General features: G+C 40.8%; 3 protein-coding genes across 3 annotated transcripts in view; 1 reads left to right on the plus strand and 2 right to left on the minus strand.

Moving 5' to 3' along the window:
- Window positions 1–6,891, minus strand: part of LOC110973474 (uncharacterized) — an 11,924-nt gene extending 5,033 nt beyond the window's left edge. Inside the window, exons 1-6 of the mRNA XM_022224319.2 lie at window positions 6,810–6,891; window positions 4,216–4,369; window positions 3,257–3,441; window positions 2,009–2,202; window positions 1,421–1,779; window positions 28–980 (exon numbers count right to left, since the gene is read on the minus strand). Coding sequence (XP_022080011.2) covers window positions 28–980; window positions 1,421–1,779; window positions 2,009–2,202; window positions 3,257–3,441; window positions 4,216–4,369; window positions 6,810–6,830 — 1,866 coding nt within the window. The 5' untranslated portion in view covers window positions 6,831–6,891. The remainder of the gene's footprint in view (window positions 1–27; window positions 981–1,420; window positions 1,780–2,008; window positions 2,203–3,256; window positions 3,442–4,215; window positions 4,370–6,809) is intronic.
- Window positions 6,892–6,957: 66 nt separating this feature from the next.
- On the plus strand, window positions 6,958–15,660 carry LOC110973491 (uncharacterized). Its single transcript, XM_022224352.2, has 8 exons — window positions 6,958–7,106; window positions 7,358–7,439; window positions 10,787–11,050; window positions 11,549–11,626; window positions 12,069–12,147; window positions 12,325–12,368; window positions 12,880–12,971; window positions 13,155–15,660. The coding sequence occupies exons 1-8, from the start codon at window positions 7,060–7,062 to the stop codon at window positions 14,095–14,097; spliced, it is 1,629 nt and encodes a 542-aa protein (XP_022080044.2). The 5' UTR covers window positions 6,958–7,059; the 3' UTR covers window positions 14,098–15,660.
- Window positions 15,655–24,173, minus strand: bbs5 (Bardet-Biedl syndrome 5). The gene is made up of 11 exons (XM_022224353.2): window positions 24,014–24,173; window positions 22,826–22,978; window positions 22,063–22,145; window positions 21,107–21,172; window positions 20,290–20,339; window positions 19,992–20,119; window positions 18,594–18,729; window positions 18,071–18,166; window positions 17,809–17,871; window positions 17,345–17,566; window positions 15,655–17,038 (listed from the first exon to the last, which is right to left on the minus strand). The coding sequence occupies exons 2-11, from the start codon at window positions 22,900–22,902 to the stop codon at window positions 16,907–16,909; spliced, it is 1,053 nt and encodes a 350-aa protein (XP_022080045.1). The 5' UTR covers window positions 22,903–22,978; window positions 24,014–24,173; the 3' UTR covers window positions 15,655–16,906.
- Window positions 24,174–24,684: the final 511 nt, after the last annotated feature.

The following is a 24,684-nucleotide window of genomic DNA, read 5'->3' on the forward strand; positions in this document are numbered from 1 at the left end:
AGAACTAAAGTTTGTACATGTAAGCACCTCTTTCTTTAAGCAAGGAGCACCATCTTGGTCATTGTTTGTCTTGGAGAACTCAGCCAGGGAACTGGTGGGTTTTGGTTTGACTCGTTTAAGAACTGGTGGAGCTAAGGAGAAGCTGTCGCCCGCTGAGAGATCAAAGATGGCTAGGTCGTTCCTGAAGGACTCTGACATCAGTGCAGTCTTCTTGCTGAGTTTCTTGAGACCGGTCTTGGTGTGTTTTGTCTGACAAATTTTGGCAGGATCCTTGGAAGTCTTCTTCTTGGGAGGTTTTGGAAGCAGGCTCCTGGAGGTGTTCGCAGATGGCTTCGATTTCAGCTTGGGCTTGATGGCTGAGGAAGAGCTGCAAGGTTTGTCCACCTGGATGTTGCCCCATGGTCGGATGACCTGCTCGTCATGATTGAAGCGGGTCTTGTCAGCCTGGCTTATGCTGTGCTCATCTTGCGTGGGTACCGAATGACTTGTGGCATCCCTTGGTTCTGTATCAAGGGACTTGTACTTGGAAGCATTACACGGTGGCGAATGGACGAAGACATATCTTTCCTTGACTGCACCTGCTTGCTGATTGGGGACTAATGGGATGAAAGGAGAGGCTTGTACCTCAAAGGTTTTGTTGCTGGCTGAATCAGAATTGTCCAGGGTAACATTGTAGGTCATGCGTCTTGATGTGATTGCAGGTTGCTTGTCCGGGCTTTTTATCAAGTGTTTTTTTTGGTGGGTCAAGGGGCTGCTGGCTTGGGTCTTCTCACCCGGGGGCTGTTGGAATGGTGGTTCAGGATGTGGGCTCAAGATGGTTGTGGCGTCCTCACCAGGATCCTTAGTGTGCGTCGCGTAGTCTCCATCGTCAGCCAGGGCCTTCTTGATGGCAATGGGATCCAAGATGGTTGCTGTGCGGGAACGCTTCACTGGTGCTTCCAGGCAATGGGACTGGTGCCTGGAATCACAACTACCAACACCTGAGAAGAATATTGAAATGAAATGAGCAGTTATTCATTCTAACTTAAAGTAATGCAACAGTTTACACTATGCATCTCTGTATCAAATGAGATCCATTGTACATGTAAATGATGACCTAATATGAGATCCAACCGAACAAAAAGAGTTGGTGAATTGGCAGGGTCACTCTCGAGTAACAGACCTTTAAATGGATCTTGCACACTGGAAATCAAAAGGAAACTTCAACACTCTTTACCCATGTAGTGTGTCTCAATCAGTATTAAAGCCAAAATGACTAATGTGTCAAACATGAAACCTCACTTTGCCCTTCCTAAAACAAAACTGAAAGGAAAGTACCGGAACAAGAAGTAAGACTTATTTACATGTACATGTAAAAGCCTGAAGACTCGTTTTGTAGGATTTGGTCATACATACACATCTATTGCAGTTGCTACTGTACCTTGATTGTCAGGAGTTTCTTCCGTGAACATCAGATGGAAGTCAGCATCATCTAGTGATGGGAAGTCCAACTCGAACTCCTCATCAGCCAAATCCTTCATTTCCTTTGATTGGCCAACTCCCTCAAGGACTGGCTCTGACTGGTCGACCGTGTTAACTGTGGATTCGGATTGGCTGACTTTGGTGGGTCCTTCCGACCGGCTGGAACCAGGGGCTGGCTTTGATTGGCTGTTTCTTGAAGGCGACTCTGATTGGTGGATGGTAGCAGTTGCCATGGTCTTGGAGGCATCCATTATATTAGATGCTGCACTCTCAATGGCTTTAGATACAAGCCGAGTTTGTCTGCTATATGTGGAGAGCCTACAATAAATAAAAGTATGAAATGATAAAAATGAAATGATATGTTCAAACAAGTGCCCACCTGTCCTGACTTGATTCACCATTTCCTGGTAAAGAAGATACAGGATAATGGTAATTGTGTCACCTGGGCATCATGCTGAGCACAGGCCGTGCAAAACCGGTTTGCACATGTCACAATATGTCAAAACGCACCATCTCTTGCTCCTGCATGGAGCAGATTGACGCTTACCCTTGACTGGCTTTCTGTGCAATTCCGAAGGAGTCGTCGTCGGACGTCATGGACGCCCGAGGCAGGATCCCCAAGCTGCTGTCTCTGAGGGGCAGGGAGGAGCACAGGTCCAGGGCCTGGCCCAGGGAGCTCACAGCATCTAGCAGACTGTGGGTGACTTTGGTCAGGACTTGCTTGATGTTGCCAAAGCGTTGCTGCCAGGAAATGATATGAGAATTCAATTTAACTCAAATTTCCATTATAAATATATCCGACACCAAGCTACATTGTGTGCATGCTGAGCTTAAGTGATCATGGTGATAAAGTGTACCTGTACATGTATGTAAATGGGAAGGCAAATCTATGAAGCAGACAGAGGCAAAAACTTTTCACACTTTGTTTAATCCTTGACCTCAAATTTAATGTAATTTTATGGTTTATGAATTCGAAAATAGTATCATACGTGTATTGCACATATTGGTTGCAATGTGCTTTGCCAAGTTGCCTTAACCACTTATTGGCAGGTGCTTTTAAGCACTTGCCGCAGGGGACTCCGGTTTCGGGCACCGTGTGTTTATATGCGTGGCCGAGGTCTCCGAAATCGGACAAAGGAACTGGGCCTTGTAATAAAAGACCGTTTTTGGAACAAAAGACCAGGTTGCTGGGCATTACAGACATTTTGTCACTCTCAATAGTAGAGATAATCCAGCCTTGTTTTGAAACAGTATACCACGGTTTGGGGCATTTAGTGCAAGCGGATTACCACTCGGGACAAAAGTGCTCCACCACCGCAGCGATGAGCCACACAGCACTGCTGCTTGCTAATTTGGCCCCCATTGAAAAGAGGTTAGCAGCGCACTGTGCCAGGTTCGTGAAAAGAAACTTACATAACACCACACAATCTGGGCTCTTTTTACAAGGCTGCAGGCCCGGCTGAAATAGTCGGGCATCAATAGATTTTGCCTGTCAGACTAGAATGGCCACCAGACAGACCAGCTCTTTTGTCCTATTTCGGGCACCCCGACTCTACGTATAAACCCATGGTGTTCAAAACGGGGTTCCCTGGCAGCAAGTGGTTAATTGTGGTCTGCACCAGCCCTTGGGTCTGGTTTCAAATGGTCCACTAGGGTTCAGACAATCCATTTTAAGGGGCAACTTTTGTCGAACCATAGTTAATAATAGTTGCCACTCAAACTTACCCTTCTTGGCCAGTTCGAGGGGGTGGATGGGGGTGGGGGATCGATCGCAGTATGGATTAAATGTACTCACCATGCATTCCTTCTCAGCCTGCCTGGTGGAGTTGGCCTGCTGCAGTAGATACTGCCTTTCTCGCTGCAGCTCCAGGACGCTGTGGTGGGCCTGCTGTGCCTCGTGCCTGGAGGCGGCCAGGGCTTTGGCCAGAGACTGGTTGTTGGAGCGTAGGCTGGCCTTAAGGACAAATGACGCCGATGTCCCTGAGGTGTCATGGATAAAAGGGAAGCTTGCTGTTGTTGTGAGGATTACTCTTTTGACAAAATACTGCTCTTATGAGCAAATTATGAAGTCCAAAGTCTCATGAATTTTTATGTTGTTTACCCAAACCTGTTATTACAAAGGAACAATGTTTACATTCATTTGCAAGATTAAACTTGGGACCACCCATACAAAATGCATTAACCTGAAGAAAGCCAAGCTTAAACCAATCAATCATAGCAACTTATATTTTCTTTCAATGTATAACCTTAGCATCTTGGTTAAACGTCTATTTGACTACATTTCCATGATTTGAAATGTCAACAGTCTAATATTTAGAGTGCCCTCCTTTATTTCTGATTACTTAGACTGGCTTTCTTCACCTACTGTATGCTGCCTTACAGACAAAATGTCATAAAAGACCTGCCTTTGCAAAAACTTCATTCAAATGGGTATGTAGCACTAAATTGATACTATGCACCACTTTAAAATCATGTTAAGTACATACAATCATTCAATGAGACAATGTAATGCAGGCCCAGTGACAGAAGTACCAATAAAATTCTAGGTGGTCTTAAACTTTTGCAAATGACTGTAATGATACATGTAGTTGACTGTACTTCACAAGTATTTTCCATTAGTCATCATAAACACTATCACAGCTGAAGTATTTTCCCCACCTGCTAACAGTTGGTGAACCTGCTTAAAGAGGGTGAACAACGACAAAGTTATGACTTGCTCTGAAAACAGGATTTAGTTAGTCCCCGTTGCGGTACCTTTTTTTTTGGAAAACGACCTCGACCAAGAGGTGTTGCCGTCATTCAGAGCTTTCTTTCGTCTCTTCTCCTTCATCTTCTCTTTGATGAGCTCAAAGCTGGTATTGCCCTTGCTTTGTGACATCGTGTCCTTGTCTTTTCTGTAGTTGTCATCCTTGAAAAGAAAAAGAAGATACCAGAGGTAGTTCAGTCGTCCCACAAAATAAACAAGCCATGCTGTAGGGCCAGTTTTTTCAACATGTTGCATATTATGCCAATGTATATGTTTTGTGTAGCAGGCCTCGCAGTAACACCTACATGTAGGACTCCCAATATGACATGCTGGATTCAACTCCCTGTCTGGAAATGATTTAGTGTTTTCCACCAAAAATGACACAATTATCCTTTGATAAAAAAATTTATATCAAATCTTATTATACTACAACATTAAAGTGCAGAATATTTCAAAGTCTTCTTTTTTTATTATATTTGGCTCTAGAGGACTTAAAGTGCAAAGAAAGATCCAAATTGCACCACTTCTGATTTCCATTGGTTCAAATACATGTACATGTACTTTGCATGTCCACATTGACAATGCACATGTACATGTACCGGTAGGCCTACTATACATGTACAGTGTATGTGTTTGATGTTTGCATGGAACCAGATACATGCCCCTAAAAAGTCACTGCAGGTTATCAGTTGCTACGTGTATGCTAGCCACTGGTACAAAAAAGAAAATGTACAGTGTACAATAATGACAGGGACAATTTCCTTGTACAGTAATTGCCCTTGATGCTAAAAATACTGGTATATGTACATACACAATCACTGACAATGCACATGCGTGTAGCAAAAGTCAGAGTTGCAGTGACTCGACTAAGTGGAGAAATGACTTGAGACACTGTAGGAAAATGACTCAACTCGCCGAGAGTCCCTTGACAGAAGACTCAACTCGAGTAAAAGCTACATACATGTGCTCGTACATGTACATGCATGTAGGTACATGTGTAAGACTTGAGTCCCAAAAAATAAACTTAGGCCCCTAAAGTAAAAGGCAAACTTCCCTGAAAAATATTTGCAATTTCATGTACGGTACATGTATGTTCACGCATGTCACGTTACAAATAAGGTTTACACCATACATGTACATGTGTACAAGTACATGTTTACATGTACAGGTATACATGTAATCATGTACAGACCTGAGTCAAGTCGTCCCCCGTTCAAATAATTACATAATAATTGTAATTTTACTGCAGTAATTAATTGTTTTTTGGGGGGGATAATTTATTTATCTTGTTTTTTACTTATCAAGTTTTCACTGGGGTAGATTATTTTTTGGGGGGAGTTTATTAAAAATTTTTTTCAAGTTTTTACTTGGGATATTTTTTATATATTTTTTTGAAGTTATTTATTTTTATTTCATTCAATAATCATATATTAATAATCAATATATCAGACAAGACTGAGTAATTTCTGAAACAGCTAGTTGGTTTGACGACTCAGGCCTGGTTTGCCTACAGCATGTCTACAGTGATGATCCAGTGAGATGAGTGCATTTGGCAAGGAGACTGGACGTGCTCAGCTCACCTGCTTGGTAGCGCTCCCACAGCAGAAAAAGTCTCCCCTACATGAACAAAACCAACTTAAACCTCTTGAAACAACCTGATTTTCCTAGTTATTCAAAATTTCCACATTACTAATTTCAGAAAGTCATTAAAATAAACTGGAAATGACTACTGGCAGATTTGAAATTAAAAGATGTTCAAATTGCTTTGACAATTCAAAGAATAGGCCTATGGATGTACTGTTACATTGGCACACACCAGGAGTTGCCGTTTTAATAAATATCTTGTGTGGCACGTCTTTGCCACCATAGATTTCAAAAGCTAGCTACGTAGAACGAATGAAAATTATGAATGAACGAGTACATATATATGTACAGTACATGTACAACTATGAGTTTCTGTCTTGTTTTCTTTCTCTTCTACGTGTTGATGTACCTAAAAAGAAAAGGAAAATTCATAAATAACACTTGGGGGACGACTTGACCCGGGGACGATTTGACCTGGGGACGACTTGACCCGTTTCCAACCTGGCAGCGGTCTACATGTATATTGTCCTTCATCATCATCCATGGCTGATACTAGGGACGTGCACAAATGAGCCAGGGCACTGTTTATTTGGGAACTCATGTTCTTCAACTTGGCCTAGTGTGTTTTTCCGCAGGCTCTAGCTCCTCTATTTAAGTCCTATTTAATTAAAGTGGCGCGTGGGTGAACACAGTGAATTGGCACATGGGCGAAGTGCTCTGCATCAGGTGCATGTTCAGATCACGGAAGAAGGACACAAACTTCCTCCATGTTCAGATGTTGTGTCCAAACTGTCTGACCGTGGTCACCAGTCTGACTGATAATGCGGACTGTTAATTGGCGAGGCCTTGCTCTAGGGTCAGGATTTCTTTCCATGAATTTTACTGGGACGTCTACGCAGGGTGGTAGAACCCATAAGCAAACTTTAACAACTATGATCTAACCTAACTAAAATGGTATATCTAGGAGAATTTTTGTTTCAAATCTCCACAATTTAGGTCTATCATTATCAGGACTTACTCTCATCGTCGAGGTCGCCATTTTTAAACTTCGTGCCTGTAATTTGTTTTGCCTGTAATTTGTTTTGTCATTGGTTAAATGCAGCTGGTACCCGCTCTTCACTTGCGCACTTGAAGTGAACACGTGCGACGGTTGGTCATCAGCACACATTTACCACTTGACAACACTTGACAATGGAACGCGGAAGCGCATTAAAATACTAAAAGTTGTGCCCGGTTTTAAATTTAATTTTTAATAATTCACCGTCGACATGGCCGATAGCACTGCGAAAGTCGCAAAACTTGTTCAACTGAAATTGTGAGTCGTGTTTTGACAAGCTGTTTTAAGATCAAAATATAGGTCCTACCTGTAAGGCTGTAGTAAAAAACAGAGCTACGCAGGCCTCGGCCTATAATTGTAATTTGTAGTGTACCATGTTGTTGGCCTATTATTAGGCCTAAGTATTTAACTCTGGCAGCCAACGTTAAATTTGCACAGTTTCAACCATGTGACCAAATGACAAGAATTTTGATCAAACTTGTAATTCATTTCCTTTGCAACAATTGTAGAGAGGACTACTTCAATCGACAGAGAGTTGAGAGGGAATTTGATCCATCCGGCAAGGGTATACACACAACAACTCCAACAGTGGTAAGGATGTGATGTCAGCACGGTCAGTGAATGTCAGTGCCAGACCTTAACCATGCTAACTTTAGCAAATGAGGCCAATTTGCTAGCATATAGGCTGCTGTACTTGGTGGGAATTCAATCTGCTCGGAGTGGCTTCAGCTGTATAAAGGAGAGGATATGTTTACATTGCAATAAAAATCGTCCTTTAGCAGTAGCCTGAGTAGGGGTGCCACATCACAACTTGGAGACAGGATTTCTCTTTATTCAGGCCGGGACAAAATCAGTCCCTGAAAAGAGAGAATGTCTCCTAAAGCAGAGACTTTTTTTCTAAGTGGGCTTGGGGAGCCTACTTTTGCCCTGGCGATCCTTTTCTGGAAAGAGTTCCAGGTGTACAAATCCACTGAGACTGGTTTAAAAAATTCTAAGTGTTTTCTCAGTAAACGACTTGATATTTTCCTTCTAAATTGAACTTTTCTGGACATGGTTTTGCTTTCTGATGGCAAATAGATCACTGGAGTGAATAAGTACTGGCATCCCATTGAACTCTTGCCCATTTTCTTATGCCATACATGTAATTGGACTCTGAGGAAGAAAACTCCTCTAGGCTGTTGTTAAAAAAAATTCCTTTTTACTTCTGGGATTACTGGAGTCTGCAATGGGACATAAAAAAAGGTAAAAAGACCATGTATTTTTCTGAATGTCAATCCTTCGCATGTACATGTAAATCTAGTGAAATTATACAAAGTTCAGAAAACAACTTCAAAAACTTTTTTGGGAAAGAATTCCATATATGAAGTTCACTTTTTAGGAGAAATTTTTGCTCCAGGACAGATTTAAAAAGGGGCGACATTTATTTTTGGGGGATAGAGATGTGAAAGGGGGTTCAGTAACTTAGGGGGACAGGTTTAAAAAGAAGGGGCCCCACGCAATAAAAACGGCAAAAAAGTGAGTCCTTTTGCCGTTCTTTTTTTCCCCTACTTTATCCTCTACCGTTTCCTTTTTCCTTCACTATCCCGTCCTTTTATTTCTCCACAGTTTTCCTGTCATTAGTACGAGGATTATTACAGTTAGTATACATGCACATTTAATACATTTAATCCAAATTTTGTCGTAAAGGGGAATCAAACCTGCAATGAAGAGAACTGTTAGGTATAGAAATACAGCAGTCTAACTGACCATGCCACACGAGCGCTTGTTGCCGGAGGAGGTCGATATGTTCCATATAAAGTTACGGTTGAATTAAGGAGAGGTCACGATGAGGTCAAGATGAATATTTAAAAAATTAAATATTTATGAAACTGAATATGTAATTATTCACGAATATTTGTATAAATTAGAATATTTAAATATAAATAAATGTGGCTATCCGTTGTTAATATAAGTAGGTTGTGCCAAAGGAAATCAACTAGGTAAGGTACATGTCTGAGCACAATTGACTATATGACGTGAGTTATCTCCATCGTATTATGTAAACCAAGAGAGAAAGAACAAGTAGAAATGCAGTCGGCCGTACGAAAGAAGGAATTTCAGTCCAATGCTGTATAAGAACTCAGGTGGAGTCTTGCTTCATCCATTAGCAATACATGTACATGCACTATGAGCGAGAATTGGAGTCTTACGCGCAATTGGTGAGAGAGGTGACTATCCACACCAGTGGAAGCGACCAGTTTGGGTTCTACCTGGCCGAATACATGTGGTGCTGCTGACATGCAGGAGTAGACCACTTCAATCAAATCCTTAAGGATGTTCTTCTCCTGTACAAGCCTCCCCTCACATTTTAGAGCGCAGATAGCCACACAATAATCTAAAGACGGGTTTCAGCTCCCTTTTCCCCCTCCCTCTGTATAAATATAGAAAAAAAACTCCAACTGACAAGCACTCTCTAAAAGAAATTTGCCCTTTTTTTCCTTCTAAACAAATTGTCCGACTTACAAACTGTCTGTAAAAGAAATAGGGACCATTTTTTCCTTCTAACCAAATCCTCCAACTTAAAAATTGTCGCAAAACACGCACTATTTTCCCCCAAGTAAAAATTGTACATGTACAGTAGGGCACATTGCGCAGTATTTCGTGAACTGTGTAGATCCATCCAGACAGATGACGGCCCTCTGCACTCCTCGTGTTGCGGATTCATGCATAAAATTACCTCAATGCTTGTGGCAGCCCAACCCCTGTTACATAATGGTTCTTTCCGGATATGATTCGCATTCGCCATGTTCTTCAGAAGCAAAGATGGCCGCCTGTCGATGTAAACCTGGTCCATGTGTAGCTCCAAAAGTGTGCCCAAAACTCCACATTTCTGTCCTATGATGTTCAGCTCTTCAATGCCTATTGGAATCGTCTTCATTCAGCGATCGAAGTAAGGATACTTTTGTAGTAATTACGCGATATTACAGTGAACTTCATGTATGGAATTCTTCCCCTTTTTTGATCAGAAATATTGGAGAAAAATTGGTAATAGCGTGTACATTTTTGTTTCCAATCCCATTTCAAAAAAGCCCCCTCAGACATTCTCTCTTTTAGGGGATCAACTGGTTTTGTCTCTAAATAAAGGGACTTCTCCAAATTTAAGGAGAGTCTCCCAGTTGTGATGTGCGCCTCTAGTGTTTAGTGGGAACTCATCATGTGCCGGTGCAAGTTCATGAGCAGTTGCCGCATGACACACTGACAATGTGCAACGCCTTTCTGTTTGATGTATGCATGTACAAGTTTGGTTAGACAACTTCCCAGTAGCAGCATGTCTCTTCTTTGCTTGTGAGGATGCTTGTTAATTGACAGACTGGTATAAGATGTTTGTTTTTCTAATAATAATACTAACGGTAACATTTTTTTATTTATAAATCTACATGTACCTTGAATTGAAAGGTTGAAGAAAATCTGTTTTGGAAAAAACAGAACCTGCCAGTGTGATCAAGTCAGCCACTTACTCTCAAGGTTCCAAGCTTTGTGTCTCAGTTTTGGACTGTCAACAGCTCTTTGCAAACCGTCGTGCTTTTAATAAGGACAGAATGCGTCTTCGTCTATATTTATAGGTCCACCCTTTAAATCACCATATCTTTGAAATAAATGTACAGTATATGTCCGATTGGGTTGAAAAGCTTGCAGATAGATTCACATGTAGAAAGGGATGTGTATAAATATAGGTTTTCTATTTTAATGAGACTGTTTTTTCAAAATGCATGTTTTACAGTGTGATCAAAATCAGCTTTTGGAAAACTGTGTCAGTTTCGTCAGCAAGTGAGCTTGAATGGTTTCAGCAAATAGTTGTGTGTGTATGACTGGAGAGAAGAGGTAGATGCGTGGATCATTTGTTTGTGCCAGATTGACTTCACACTTTTCTCATATAAATGTTGCCATTTGAAATCAAGGTGCAATTAGAACTGAGTTATCTTCAAGCAGCGGAACAGCAGTGGAAAGCAAACAAGAAGAAGAAGAATGCCAAACAGAAGTCAGTTGATGACGAGCAAGCAGGTGAGGGCACAGAGGATCAGATGGGGCCAGGAGCCTCACCCAGTGACAGCAAGGAAATGACGCCTGAGGTGTCGCCAGGGGTGACCCGGAACAGCCGGATCAAGTCGAGGGTCAAAGGCTCTGAGATTGATCGCATCACAAAGAATGCTCAGACAACACTGGTCAGTATATCGTGTGGTCTGCTGTTGGTGGGGTAATGGGAGGGGAGGGGCTTATTGATATGTGATGTGTTTAATAACCCCAAATTTACCTAGGGTAGACAGGAGCGTCACTCCCTGAGATATTTTCTCCAACATCATCACAGTGTGATTTTTTTCTTCAATCCAAGCCTACTATTTTTTCCAGTATTATGACATCAACTTTGAAAATCAGATATGCTGCTCTCACAACCTATTTTGCCACGAGAATTTCTGCCCCCCTCAACTGTGAGATGGTCAGGAAACAATTAACTCTATGAGGATTAAATGGACTGAAACTACAGGACTGATTCTCATTATTGTGAAATCACTTCACAAGGTTCTTGTCGGCAAAACCCATTTGCCTGCTATTATTTTAACCATCACCAATGTGTGCTTTGGAATATCTACATGTATATGTATGCCATCATATAGTAACATTTTTCAACAATTTTTGTCTCCGCTGCATGCCAATAATTTAAGAATCAAATTTCAGTGGACAAGATTCACAGTGTGCATCGCTACCGCCCACATCTCATTCTAAGTGAACGCCTTGACATAGTAAGTTTTCTGCAATTCATATACACGCACTGTTATTCAATTTTTCGAATGAATTTTGTGAAGAATAACTGGGGTTTTCCATACTGTATCATCAACTCTGGGGTCATTACAATTACATGTAAGTCATACATTTTCACTTTTGATTTTAGCTTTGTGTCATGAATACATTTCAGAGCACTGAGCAAATATGAACAAAATCACAAAAGGAAAAACAAAATTCTAAAATTCAGAAGGCATGAGGGTTTGAACACAGCGGAATCTTTCTCAAAGCAAGTTGCCCAATGTAAGTAATTGAGGATTATGTTGACTTGAAAGACTGCTGGAGAATTGCGAAGTATACGGCTTATGTATCCTCCTATGTGAGCACTTTAGCCATTTATCTCAAAACTGATGCAAAAGTTGCACCATCTAACGTTTCTGCGTTTTGACCCTCATTCGGCAGAGCAAAGTAGCCCATGTTTCCCACCACGTGGATGCCATATTGAACACACAGCATGCCTGGGATTGTGCTGAAGAAAATGGTAAGAAAATCGCCTCAGAAAAATTAAATATCATGAACATCAACTTGCTTAAAAGGAACATGCTCACTCTTCAAATAGTTGAGGCCAGTCATATGTAATATATCTCTACTAATAATGAGAAAAAAGTATTAAAAGAGACATAATAGGAACCCACTCTGTCTTGTGTTCAATTTGCAGATGATCGTGAAGCAGCAAGAAAATTTGTTGAAGAGAAAAATGAAGTGAGTTTTTGTGGAGTGTTCACTATTCATGCCATTCACATATCATAGAGCTATACAAAATAAGAGAGAGACATTGGGCTATAACACATACAGTGTAGTTTAACGTGTCAAACACCTTTCTGCTTTTTTTTATGTGAAATATTGATGCCATTGCTGAAGTGTGGAAACAGATTTGCATTATCAAAATTTAGCCACAATCCTGGATGGTTGCTTTTGTGACACAAATTTAGACAACTTTTGTGTTATTTACCTACATGTGTGATTGACAAAATAATCTCAAATTTTCTTTCCTATCAGAAAATAAGGTCATACAGTATACATGGCTTCAACATCTCATTTCATTTGTTAAGGCACATGGTCTCTTGCACATCATGTATCCTCCGATGCAGTTCTAATTATTCATTGCACATTTACCAGCAATAAGAGGGTTGCTTGAACAATTCATATATATGCATATAAAAAATATTCATGTCTATCATCATCACTGTCATTGCACCCATCTTCATGCTAGCAACCTATTAGAAAGGAGAGTGTTCGTAGAAAGGAGCCAGATGTTACAGAGGATTCTGGAGGCAAGAGAAAACACACACCACTATGGCTCAGGTAAAGCCTGCTTTATCATATCATTGTATCTATTGTAGTGTTGTGGATGGAGGCTGTATGATAAACACCAGATGAACACAACATCATCAGTCATAAGTTCAGACACAAGACTGTTAACAAGTCCAAACATACTTTCCAATTTTTCTGTAACATGCTTAGTGTAATTTGCGTCCCAAATTTTAGATTAGAGATGGAACGAGTGCGTAAAGAAGCAGAATTAGAGAGGGAAGCATCACACAAGGCAAAGACCGGGGAGGAGACTGAAGACGACCATACATTGGATGTATGTCTCAAGACAGCACAAGAAGATGGGGATGCAGGGATGAGGAGGGAAGAGGTGTCGCCATGGAAACCAAGGACAGGAGAGGAGAGTGAAGACCAAAGTTTGTTGGCTGTCAGTCAAGAGATGGAGGAATCGTCATGGAAATTGAAGGCAAGAGCAGAGACTGAAGACCAAAATTTGTTGGCTGACCATCAAGGAATGGCTGGAGAAGAGACCTGGAAGGAAAGGAAGGTCGGGGATAGCATTGCTAAGGGGAAGGATGTAAGGAAGGATGATGATGAAATGGATAAGAGCAAATCCAAAGACAAAAGTGTACAGAAAGGAGCGGACAGAGATGAAAGAATAAGTGATAGTGAAAAAAGTGAAACTCTTAAAAAGGAGTTTGTAGGAGAGAAAAAAGGTGATGAAAATACATGTATTGAAAATGAAAATGATGCTGTTAGGAAAAAGAGAGAAAAGAGCAAAAGGGAAATTAAAGTTCCAAATGATTCTTCTCCATGTGAGAAGTCCTATGTGAGTGAACAGAGCAAGTGTGTCGGTCACAAAAGCCAGCAAGGAAATGGACAGAAAGGCCCAAGTGAAACAAAAGTGATGCAAAAGAGGGGCAGTCGTAAGACAAAGAGCGGCGGTCTTCCTGGAGGAAAAGAGAGCGAGAAATATGGCGGAGACAGGGCCACCAACAAGAAGGAGTGTGCTGGTGAAGATGAGAGAGGGGAGGGGCTTACACGGCAACGGGCGCAGGGGTTCACTGGCAAAGGGGAGGATTTCAGGGTAGAGGAGTATGTTAGATCTGAGAGTGTGGTGTCCCTGACTAGAGTTGTCCATGAGGAAGAACAGGGATAGGAATGCTGAAAGATGGCGTGCCGTTAGAGATAATGAGAGCTCAACGCTGTGTAAGTTATTTATTCATGGAGTGGGTTTAGACTGTACATTGCTGTCAATATCGTTGGTGGACACATCACTGCCAATACTTGCTTGAACGTTGCCATACTTCTAGAAATGTGAGATCAGATTATTTTTGAAAATTACAATGAAAAAAAAGAGCCAGGAATGAAATTCCGAAATGTTTGAATTGTGAAAAGAGAACTAAGTTCATTGTGTAAGATTGATTGCTTGTTTTAGAAATATGATTTCTTGTATCTTTCAACATCCCCCCCCTGCATAAAAAGCTAAGCAGTATTCATCGTATTTTGTGTACACACCCAGTTGCATTCCCCGTACACCATACAGCATGTACATGTATTCAACGGATGTGGCATCAGTCCTTTTGTATTTTATTGAAGTGGAAGTTTATCACACTGAAATTTACAACATTGAAACAGCTCCTATCTGCCATTTTCTATTCTTCAGTTTTCTTAGCCTTTATTTCAGAAGTAAGTCTACGGGACATTATGCAGCTTGTACATATGCTGTGTATTGGATTAAGGGGTTTACTTTATTTACAAAGGAAATTCGCTCAGATGTCATCCAGTTTTTAAGTACATTTCTTGGGTGCATTTGATGGCTCTCAGGAGGTTGTGTTTTGAGGTTTTTGAGGTCGTCATATGATGTGTCATAGATGTCAAATTAATGGCCAGTTGCGCATGGTCAATTATGCTTTGCTCATTGACGGTTGAAACTGTGCAGTGTCATAATTTTTTTTTTCAGAATCACAGGGCTTTGGTAGATATGTTTTTAACAAGAGAGGTTTGTAACCATTATGTTGAGGCCGCATCCCCATCAGAGAAATGTTTAGTACTTGGTTTCAGAGAAAAATGACTTGTTCCTGCATGGCTGACTGAAGCTGTGTAAGACTGACAAATCAGTCAAGTTGCGTTACGTTTGATTGATTTAATGATAGAGATCTGCTTTTCTGATCAACCAGTATTTGTGCCTATCATAAGCATCAATCCTTTGAAGGCATGATACAGTCCTCCAGATGTATTAAAACCACAGATCACACCCAATGTACATATGCTGTTTTCAGAGTGGTTTGTTTTGCATGTCAGGGTGTGTACAAAGGCGATTCTTCTGGTCAAGTGTTCCAGAGCTCTATTTTTTTATGCGAATGTGTCAGGTAACTGGAACAAACAGGTATTATTTCTCCTAAATTTCTATTCAGCTATGTGACTTTTTATGTTTTTGTACCTTGAAAAGGTAACTCCTAACATGTTGAAACAAAGCCTTTGTCAGATTCACTTCAAAGTGTGTGACAATCACCGGTAAATCATGAATGATTGAGTATTTTTGTACTTTATTTTTTAATCATTCAAAAAATTTGCCATGATAAATTATCCAGAATATGCTTCTATTATCCAGATATAACACGTTGTATTTTTGTACAAGATTCTGCCATTCTGTATTGTACTTGTAATAACCTTGTGATTGAGTAATAAAACACCTCAAAGGGAACAGTCATGATTGAAATATTCAGTGCAAAGTGTTTATTACAGAACTTCATGTAAATTCACAGTTTGCTTTAAGTACATATACAGCTTTGCTAATGATGCAGCTTTTGACTTCTTCTGTGTTGTGCGAAAGACTCTTTTACATGAGATACAACAAAAGAAAAACAAAAGATAAAAATTATCTAAAATTGCTGCCTTTTTGACTGAATCATGTAGATTATGATTATGCCGAATAAGACAAGTGTGCAAAGGAATACATACGATAATGCAAAAAGAAAAATAATTCTAAGAACACACCAGCATTCCCACTTTAGCAATGACCCACTTAGATTTTGAAACAAAAACCTTCTGGGCAGTATAAGCCGAAATGTTTTTCTTCAAAAACCATGCAGACTGTGACTCAACTCCCCACAAGACAATGCTAGCAAAGTGTATCTACATGTATGACTCAATCTGAGAAAGTGAGTCTCTGCTACACTTTCTTCACTCAGTAGGAGTTTGTGCTCACAGGTGTGAAAAGAAATTCCTGCTCAATATTGTGCATCAATCCATTTCAAGATCTGGAGCTCGGGTAGATGTACGTACAGCAACTACCAACCTATGACACTTGTTTGGGTTACATGTGGCAAACCATGGAATGGAAGGTGAAACAAAAAAAAACTTTTTCTCTCGAACAATGAACTACACACAAGCCATTCACGCCTGTTCCACAATACACTCTGAGGGCATCTCACTCTACCATTTTACAAACCAATCTTCAAATATATACATTTTAATATAAACACTGATAAAAAATATATTCTTTCCGCTGTAACATCATCCTTGTGATGTTCAGATACTTCAAAACACAAGTTTAGAGTAATCAGCTAAATACATGTAGTGCAACCTGTCTATGAAACAAACACCAACAGAGGAAGTGCAGGTATGGGTGTACTTTCGACTAAGCCTTGCATCAAGGGTTTCGGTTACCGGTGACAAATAGAGAAGCATTCAGTGTGCCAGACATGCACAAATACGCACACGCTCCTGTCATGTGCCACACCAGGGAAGGTCGCTGCTTGGTAAAACACTGCCCTTGCTTGTTCAGACGCAAGCCCCCCATATCTGTGGTGTCTCAGACTAGAGACTCATTAGAGTCTCATTTTCAAAGTCATCTACTCCATGGAGTTGAAAAACCTACTCAAAAGGTTTCTCCTTGAACATTTAAATGCACACCGAGATGCTGGAGCCAAAAGTGCCCTGTCTTCTTTGAAAAGACTTCCTAGCTATTTTTGTTCCACGACCTCCCACAGGTTAGAAAGCGTGAATCCGTCTTTGAGCTTCTCAATGGCTAGGCCAAGTTCCTCACAGTAGACTGGTGGCCTGTCCTTCTGCTTGTTACCATCGGCAAAGTATGCCTATGGATTCAAAATGATAACAAAAAAGCTAATGTAAATGGACTAGAGAGACCTGACTCATATGCTTGAAAGTTAAAGGGTCTAAAGTTTCAATTATTGTAAGCTCTTTCTCCAAGGCAAAAGATTGATAAAAATGTTGGGCCCTCTGTCAATGTTTATGAATTGACACCCGAAATGAATTACTTTGGGGGACACTGGTTGGATACAAAAAACCTGTCTTTGGCTAATGCACATATACAACACAGTGATGTGCTATGTTGCAATGGAACAGGGATTACTAAAGTGGTCATCATTGGTCAAACTCACTGCAAACGCATCCGACTGCTCATCCTCAGTGACAATGTCCACGTCATCTGTCTGGTTCTCGATGGTCAGCTCATCCAGGGACTGAGGACGGTCCTCAGTCTCGAACTCCACCCCAAAGATGGGGCTTGCGCTGTAGACACGGTGCAGGCTCTGGATCTCCTTGACGACCTCGTGCAGCTTCTCCAGGGGATCGATGCGGAAACCCAGCACGTAGTTTCCGCTCTGTCGGTGAAACAAACATGAAGCATTGCTAGATTCTGCTGAATTTAGGACATGAAAGCAACATTGAGGCAAGGGTGGCCAAAGAAAACTAACATTATTGATCTCTGCCAGTACTCCATGCTAAGATATGGTTTGTTTGGCAGCTGCCTCTAAGGCACTTTTACATATTCCTTTGGCTCTACCACACTGTCGCTGTGTCCTTAAGGTTCTCGGGGTTGCTCAGGGACTGACGTCCAACTTACTTGCACAGAAGATTCCAGAACGAGCGCTACCCCAAACTTAGAATCTCGGATCTTCACACTTTTCTGCAACAAAAGTGATAATTCAATCGGAAGTCAAATGTAATGAACTGCAAGAGCAATTTTTATTGAAACTTGGTATAAATATAGATGTGCTTTATTATGTACACTTGTAATCTGCAACTTTTAAATTATTAAGTTAAAGACTTTGACACTGAATATTTCATTTCTGCTTTCAAATACCATACCCTAATGTCCGACTCACCATTTGAAGATACGGCACACTGACGTTGAATGACTCGTTCATGTTGGCATGCCAAACTAACCGTACATTGGTGATGTAGAATGTGCCTAAGTTACCCTTAAAAAAAAAAGAAGCAAAATCTTAAAATGCGTACGACTCATTCCAAGGTTTTCTCAATGAGAAACGGGAAACTCACTTACATATACACTGAAGTTGTTGTAACTTATGAAAATATTGGGTGAACTCACTTTGTGTGCACATGGGTTCATGGGCAGTTGGCACTGGCCATGCTGAACATGCAACCAATTTCTGTTTGAACATACAGGTCTTCGCACATTGATCAGGGAGCATTCACAAGCTCAGTTGATAAATTTCCCACCGTCCTGTCTCGTCTTTGCCAGTGAGGGGCTGCACTTCTGTGATGCACTTTTGCTAGGAATACTCCTGCATCCCCTTACATCCTCCAGCTACGTAGGACCCCAAAATGGCACACAACACATCGCTGCATCGCTGCACATGATACAGCGCAGCTCTTGCTGCCTACCTGGTCACTGGAGAGATTCCACACGCCATTGACTTTGTCGTACACTTGCTCCAGGGGCAGTAAGCGGAGGTTCTTGTTGTGAACAATGGCACCTCTCAACTTCAGATCGCGATACAGCTTGGATGTCTCATAGGCTCTTCAGAGAAGGACAAAAAATCCACGATATTATCGCTGGTGTTGATGACATTAAGTTTCATTTAACGTAACTGAACTTGCATAGGATGAAAATTGGTAACTTCCAATGGTTGCTATACAAAATATCGAAAAACCTATTATAGGTGAATGCATCTGAACTTTCATGCCAACTTACTGTCATTTCTAACCAGTCTCTCAGTCAGTTTGAAAAAAAAGGAACCTTTAGAGCCAGTGTGACCACACAAATATTTTTAAAGAATACTGAAATCTGCAGATCATGTTTTGTAGATAATAACCTTGCACGCTGCAAATTTCTGCTGAATACCTGATAACTTTTTTGATTCAGAAATGCAAATGTTGGGCGTGATCAGTCAATCTGCATGATTGCTCCATCTTTGCAAGAGCTGTCAGACTTAAAGCAGGATTTGCCAATATTTCTACCATCAGCCAGTTGCCTTTCAATTCTAATTCACAGCTTTGAAAGACTGTTTTGAAAGAGGAAAGTAAAAGTCAGCAATTTCATACAGGTTCAAGCACAATGCGATCACACGATTGTGCTGATCGAATGATCACACCCAATAAAACTCTTAACCACTTCGTGCTGGGGCATTTTTCAACGTTGGGGATGCTGGGCCGGCATGACTATCATTTTTTCCGTTTTCAAAATCCTTCAACAATTCATCATTCCATTTAACAGACGTTTATAGCCGCACGGAGTAATCTTTAGGCACTACTCTAAGTTGACAGGTGACCTTCATTGACGCCCGAATATTTCAGCCAGGCCTGCAGCCTTGTAAACAGAGCCCAGATTGTGTGGTGTTATACAACTGTCTTTTGTTCACAAACCTGGCTCAGTGCACTGCTGACCTCTTTTCAATAGGGGCCAGATTAGCATGCAGCGGTGCTGTGTGGCTCATCCCTGCGGTGGTGGAGAGCTTTTGTCCCCGGTGGTAATCCGCTTGCTCTAAATGCCCCAAACCCTGGTATACGGTTTCAAAATAACGCTGGATTATCACCACTTTTGAGAGTGAAAAATGCCGGTAATGCCCAGCAGCCTGATCTTTTGTTCGGAGTACGGTCTTTTGTTACAGGGCCCTGTTTCCTTTGTCCGGGGTCGGAGACCCCGGCCACACATATAAACCATACGGCTCTGATTTCGGAGTCCCCGGCTGGTAGTGGTTAATATACATGTAGAATCTGTCATTGCTAAAGCATGTTGAAATCCTACAATGACAAAAATCAAAGCTACCAGACTAAACTCACCTGTGAACTGAGATGATAGTGGTGAACAGCCTGGGCGAGCCAGGAACCAGGCTAGTGAAGATAAACTCAAAGCGAGTGTTGTTACATCGTGTTAAGATGTACAGGGCTTCCGTCTGACCTCTCAGTTTCTGTTGACAGAGAAAGCAAGAGAAAATGCATGTGAAAATTTGGCAATATATTCATTTATCAACCCCTTATAACAACTTCGAGGATCAATTTTTAAACTGACGCAAATTTATTGAAAGCCAGGATCTTGTACTTCTCACCAGATGAACTAAAACTTGGAAAAAATACATACCGAGTGAGCCGTTCTCACGGTGATGTTGATGATACAAGTATAGCCAACAGCTGTTAATCAAAATAACAAAATAACGAACATGCTTGTAAACCTTCATCTCTGGACCTCATACTGTGGGGCCCATCACTTATATCAGAAAGAACTACTACATGTTTTTCATTGACATTTTCGACCATAAACCTTCCAACCAGCTTTTGAATGCTTAAAACATTGTTACTGGTATAAAGCTCCAAATAGGGCAGTGCCAAGTATCTAAATATTCGATTGCTTATCAAATATACTAATATTTTTTTCTAAATTTAAATATTCAAATGCAAAATTCATGAAAAGGAAGGGAGAATTTTCTATTGTTTAATTAAATGAGAAAATTAAACTATGGAGGCTTGTTCCAAGCAGATTCAAAGGAAAAGTGACAGAACAATATATCTTACAACAATTCAAAAAGTAAATTGTTCATTAAAAAATTTTCAACAGGGCAAGAAGTATTCTTCATCTATTAAATCTTGCTGAATCATGGCTGGAGATACTCCTAGACATGAGAAGCTATTATAGTGATTATAATGTACAATTGAGAGTATTATCGCAACTGATTTTATATGTGATTTATTCATCAACAATCTACCGATCGGTACAACTGAATATTCAGATATTTGATCAAACTGAAGTTTGAATATTCGAATAGTGAATTATTTGAACTGACTCAGCCCTAGTTCCAAACAATGGACAAAATTACAGTGCCACCACAAACTCTTTACTATCTAGATGTTCACTGCGACAACATTTTGTGTTATTTTATCCACACCGTTTTAATACTTACATAAGTTGACCCTTGGCAAGCTGTGTGAATGCCAAATTAGTCGCAAGTTGGTAACAATCAAACGACCTGTAATGACAAAAAAATGGACCATTAAAAGTAATAAACTGCTGGACTTTAATCACCATCATCATTCTGCACATGACCATCAAGAGGGTTGTAGTGACCTCCTGACACCCCAGTAAAGAGCAAGTGACCAGCACTCATTTGGAGACAGTTACACAGTGTTGGCAACCTGCTTAAGCCAAGTGAGATGGGGATGGCTGTGGGGCCTCTTCCAGGTGACAGGTCGCTGATCAAGATGGAATTGGAAAGCTGGGTTGAGGGCAAGATGAGCAGGAACCAGGGATTGGAGGTACCGGACGTGACCAAACAAAGTGTGTCGCCTCCCTGCAACCTCTGAAACGATGTTACTGAGGTTGGGCGATGAGAGATGGTGGCATTTGAAATGAAGTCAGACCACTGGACACCTAGTATGCGAAGTTGGACTTAGGCTCGACGAACTGGACCAGAACTACATGTAAGCAGAATGGTTTCCATACTCAGCAATGGAATCTACTCCACCCTTCAGAGGTGTATTATGACCATTTCCAGTTTGCTAAAATTTACGTCAGATTTTTTTTTGGACAATGTTGGAGGTGGGTTGACTCCAACATGATTTCGCAGTTCCTACGACAATGCCGGTGAGCCTGGCACCAGAGAGAAAGCTGAATTGATTTTCATGGGGAAACTTTTAAAATCAAGAGCAAAATTTACATATAAATCTCCTCCAAAATGGAAATTACAATAACATATCACTAGTGACATTTACTAGGCTTTTGTTCTAATTTCTGTTCGAGCAAATCTGAAAAAATAAGTGTATAAACCTGTTGCAGGAAACTTGGGGGTGCTTAGAACAAAAGGGTGTGTACTCTCATTTCAAGATACTCGTTTTGAATATTAGTACATTCTGCACATACCTCTGTCTCCGTTATTTCCTTTGGTGTCTTCCACAGAGTCTAACAGGTCAATCAGCTTCTCTCCTGGCCGCATATTCATCTGGCTGTCGGGTTTCAAACACAGCAAACACCTTGCCCCAATTAAAAATTGTACTCTTTTCAATTGAATCAATATAGAACAGACAGATGGCTGCTGAAATTCTGCAGTGAAACTCCAGGTGAAATTGGGTCATGGCTAAAATAAACTGCAATATACATGTTTGTACTAAGTAGAGAGGTTGTTAAAAGTGTGAAATATTGTGACAAATTTTCAGGGATTTTCACAGCAACCAAAGCATGATGACTTCTGTTGTAAGTCATAGCCATATGGCTATGACTATGTAAACCCTGCACGTGTGTTTTTTTGGGGGGGGGGAAGGACTCAGTCCTGAAAGTAGCAAATCCCTGATGACTAAACCTCTAAAATCCTACACTTTTGGGGTAAAAACCCTGAAATGCAGAAAAATTCAGAGAAATCACATCCCTGCCAAATGCTGCTGTTTTTCAGTTTCAATGGTTCATTATCACAACGATTTATAACAATACATGCCAGATTTTTATTGCTATAGAAACCAATTTAACTTAAACTAATGTCTTTGACTGTCTCCATTGCTAATCAAGTAGTGTAGCATCTGATTTTACGAAGCCACATTGAGATTCATGTGGGCCTACATGTGTTCCTTTCCACCACAGTATTTAAGTATGCCTCAGTCACTTCATGGTCACATGACATGCATAAACTTACGCTGTGCTGATGTCAAACCTGACATCCCGATCTTCCCAAAGTGCATCATAGATGGGTGGAGGATTATTTATTGACATTGTCTGGCACACTCACAGCACCACTCGTCTCTAGCGGTATGGATTCGCAAGGTTACAGCAGGGCTAGAAACCATACCTGTGATACAGAATTAAAGTTCATTAACTGATTAAAAAGAAACCAACTACACAAATTGTACATGTATATGATGTTAGGGCCTAACATTAGAGATCATGTACATGTTGCAAGAAATTAGAGACCATCTCCATGTAGCAAGACACACACATACATACATGTACATGTAATGCAGACTGGCATCCAATCTAAAGAAAGGAGAATTAGGCCTAAACATTCATCATGTTCATTCATGACAATATTATTATCCAACATGATCATCTTGGCTACAGACATGATGGTTCATCAGGTGCCACTTGACATGCCTGAGGAGGTGATGGTGTTAAGACTTTAGGCCAAGGCCTACACATAGCTACATCAGTCATGAAGGATCTGATGATGAACTGCACAGTGCAAGTTTATTATACCAATTTATAGTCAGAACAAGAATCAAGTCGGGTTCACAGCTGGCGACAAACATGACACTGACAAGCGCATGACACTTGAATAGCCTGACAGTGAGTGAGTGACATTTTACAACTTCAGCTCTGTAGCCAAGTGAGGCGTAGGCCTACCGTCATTGGTGTCAACATGCAACGGACCGTCAACGATCAACAGTAACATTCGTGGTATTATATACGTTACGCCCCAACTATAGCATCAGTCCTATCCCAACTAGAGTATAGTTCGGCTGGCCCAACTACAGCACAGAGGTCCATTGTGCATGTGCCCAGCATGCTCCAAAATCATTATTATGTACAATGTCATATCACACTGAATTGCCATATTTTAGATGAACTGTGTCAAGCACGAGATTTGTAAACCTGGATAAGGTTGAGAATTTTTCTATAGAAATTGGTCAACAATAGTTGGGCCAGCCCAACTGCAGCGCTACAGTTGGGATTGTCCCAACTATAGTTGGGACAGACGCTATAGTTGGGGCGTTACATTACTGCACACGGTCTGGGCATACATGTACATGTACATCTGTACAGTGTAGCGCGTCAACACTTCCAAACGTAAAAAAAAAGAAAAAAAAAGAGCGGTACTTGACCGTACAGCGTTTGCCGAAAGGTTATTTTGGCTAAACCCCAAAAGGTTAGACTCTTGGAAAATCGCCGTTTAAATTTTGCCGAAATCGCCTCCTTCAAACCGGCTCCGGGCTCAGGAATCAGCAGCCATGTTACTCTAGCTCTAGTGGCAACTAGGACCATACCATTACGCCAGAGGGGTGGGCATCCGTGGGCAGTCGGTACACCCATACACGAATCGCGTCGTTGGATGGAGCGTGGAGCTATAAAAAAGGAGGGAGAATTCCCTCCCGTGTCCTTTCCCAAAAGTCACATAGCCTTATTTCTTTAAAATTCACTGTGATGACTGTATTTGAAAAAAAATTCTTCTTCTTGCAGCTTCAATACTTTTACCGTTGAAGTTATCATAATTGTCCATTTTCTTTTCGTAATTTATCAATAGGGCCTAAACTGTGTTAAATGATGTTGTTTCAGGTATATTGATTTTCTACTCTCTTAAAAAATATTTTAATTTACTGTCATCTCTATAAAACGTTTGGGCTGCGAATATGACTTCAATACACCAAGTGACAATCCAGCGGGTGGCAGGAGGGCAACTTACCCCTCCCCCCCGCAGATTAAAAAAAAAAAACAGTGTGTTGTTTGGTCCTTCAGATTTCTTTTGCTTTTCAATTTTTAGTTGGTTAACCAATGAATTTT

This window comes from Acanthaster planci, linkage group LG17, assembly GCF_054643075.1.
Source record: "Acanthaster planci isolate LZ-2023a linkage group LG17, COTS_SCS, whole genome shotgun sequence".
Taxonomy (NCBI): Eukaryota; Metazoa; Echinodermata; class Asteroidea; order Valvatida; family Acanthasteridae; genus Acanthaster; species Acanthaster planci.